Source organism: Penaeus vannamei, chromosome 1, assembly GCF_042767895.1.
Source record: "Penaeus vannamei isolate JL-2024 chromosome 1, ASM4276789v1, whole genome shotgun sequence".
Classification (NCBI taxonomy): domain Eukaryota; kingdom Metazoa; phylum Arthropoda; class Malacostraca; order Decapoda; family Penaeidae; genus Penaeus; species Penaeus vannamei.
This window is the reverse complement of record NC_091549.1, coordinates 39231822-39234321: the sequence shown is the minus strand read 5'-3', so window position 1 is coordinate 39234321 and position 2500 is coordinate 39231822. Positions and strand designations below refer to the sequence as shown.

At 37.4% G+C, this 2500-nt stretch overlaps 1 protein-coding gene across 2 annotated transcripts in view; it reads right to left on the bottom strand.

The window, feature by feature from the left end:
- Positions 1-2500, bottom strand: part of LOC113817916 (uncharacterized) — a 244861-nt gene that overhangs the window by 78975 nt on the left and 163386 nt on the right. For both annotated transcript variants that reach the window (XM_070122877.1, XM_070122887.1), the window contains exon 5: positions 1158-1283. In XM_070122877.1, coding sequence (XP_069978978.1) covers positions 1158-1283 — 126 coding nt within the window. The remainder of the gene's footprint in view (positions 1-1157; positions 1284-2500) is intronic.

Here is a 2500-nt window from a genome sequence, read left to right as displayed (position 1 = left end):
ATCGTGATTTATCATTGCACATGCATTCAAGCGACGTCCCTCTTCCAAATTATTGACGTAATTTCAGTTTTCACTTCATTCATGATTTAAACAAACATTTGAATGGCAGTCAGATATATAATCAATTTCATTTATATTACTTTTAAGATAGCATTTCCATTATTGCAAATATTTACGTAAAGATAACAGAGATACACTTCTCGTTGTTTCAGGAAAGGAAGTTAATTAATCAGTTTATTAATTACTTTTCAAGTAGGTCGTCGTCTCCACTTCATATATTCTTTTTTAATAATGCAACGCAAGATCACCTGTTCAAGTAGCCTGAGTGCGGATTTGCTATCATATCATACAGTTTTAATTATTTTAATGTGTACTTTCTTCATAATTAAACAGAAGATCAACCACGCAACCAACAGAACAACTTTATTTATTCTTTCGGTCATATGAGGACGGACTAGCAATCAATGCATTTATCTCTGCAGTGTTTAAGTTGGTTGTTTTTTTCCATTTTATTATGAAATAGCGGGTCAACCAACTTACTAACAAACGGTTAAGAACGGACTTGTGTGTAGGAAAGAACAAATAAATACACGGTATATGCTGAAGGTTTTTTCCCTATATTGGTTCTCCATGCCCTGAAGAAGTAATATAGCGAAAAGGCCTGCGGCAAAGTCGTGGATTTTCTTTTTCTTCCCTTCGTTGTTTACTTGTAATTTGTTCCCTTTGTTGTTTTACTTGCAAGACGGACTCTAAATCGCGATAATTCCTTCAATCTTTCCTTGTGACTGCATCCCTTTTCTCCTTCACAATCTAAACCCAATATGAACCAACTTACCACCGAGATTCAATTCAAGGGCCAACCAAATTTACTTCATCAATCCAGCACAGAATCAACCAAAGTCACCTTTATCATTCAAATGCAGGATCGACCAATCTACCTTTATCATTACAGGATGTTCCAACTCCACATAACCATCCAAAGACAGAATCAACGAATTTACCTTTATAGAGAATCAATCAATTTATCTTCTCTATTGATATATAGGTTCAAACGGTACACCATCCTTTAAATACAGGATCTCTAAACTTCCCAACACCATTCAAATGCCAAATCAGCCATTTCACCTTCACCACTTAAACAGAACCCCTAGACTTACCGTCATCATTCGAACAGGTGAGGACAGGCTGCGTGGCTTCCTGAAAGGGTCCTGCCACTCCGTTCTCCACTGGCATCATTCCCGAGTTCCCGAGGTGCCACGCGACTCGAGCTCGGCTGGGTGGCACTGTAAGGAATCGGGTTTTGGTTAGAGAGCTTGGTGCCTTGCTGGGATGAATCGATGTATGTGAGTTCCCTTATAACGGGGTGTATTTTGTTTTCGTGCTTATCTACTTATCGGTTTGACTTTCTGTCGGTGTCTCCGTTTGTCTGTCTGTCTGTCTGTCTGTCTGTCTCTCTCTCTCTCTCTCTCTCTCTCTCTCTCTCTCTCTCTCTCTCTCTCTCTCTCTCTCTGTGTGTGTGTGTGTGTGTGTGTGTGTGTGTGTGTGTGTGTGTGTCTACGAAACAATGGGAAATATAAAACTAAAGCAGGGAAAATATAGATTACTTTCATACACAATAGAAAACGAAAAATGGTTATTTCATGGTAGGACGTGTAATAGATAAGCCTCAGATTTCCAGTACTATTAAGTCGAAGCAGTATAGAGACTCGTGTTTTACGACATACACTAAATTCTCCTTTCTATGCCACGTTCATGCATAGAATTCGATAAAAATTTGTAACTTTCTCGCGTTCGTGGTACGAAATAAGTAATTCACTAAAAATATGTAAAACCCGTCAAGAATTTAATTCAGTTTCTCTCAGTAAATATTTCAGATTATCATAGACCTTAGACAAATAAGGGATAGCAAAAAAAAGAAGAAATGGATCTTGTCAGGGGCTGGGCAAGACGAGCGAGAAAAAATAAGATTAATCACTTCTCGGAAAGATGGCCGCTTCTGCTCTAACTTTTGACGAAATAATGTAATAGTCTCTGTCTTGGAAACTTTATTTTATTTCTTCGCCTTTATCTACCTTAAGTCTATTGAAGCCTGGAGATAGAGACGAAAACCGAGTTAGAAATTGCTGCCACATATCTGCCCAAAGAGATTTTTGAAATGGCGCCTTTACTCTAGATCTCATTAAAATAAATCTTGCTAGCATCTTTGCTTAGCACTCTGCTTATTCACTGCTTTCAGATTTTTTCTATTTTGAATCTGTCGCTTCCTCGGTCGCCGGTTCCTCATTCGTAGGAAAAAGAGAGAAAATGAATTTGTTTTTCTTTTTTTACTGAACAATATTAAACCTACATATTTAACAAAACATGAATAAATGAATACATAAAAAGAACAAATTCGAAACCGATCGTTTATCAAACTGTACTTTTTATAGTATATTTGTGGAGGCGGGTGCTCTTTCTAGAACATTCTCCTTACAGTACGTAGAATAATTTAACGTTAATC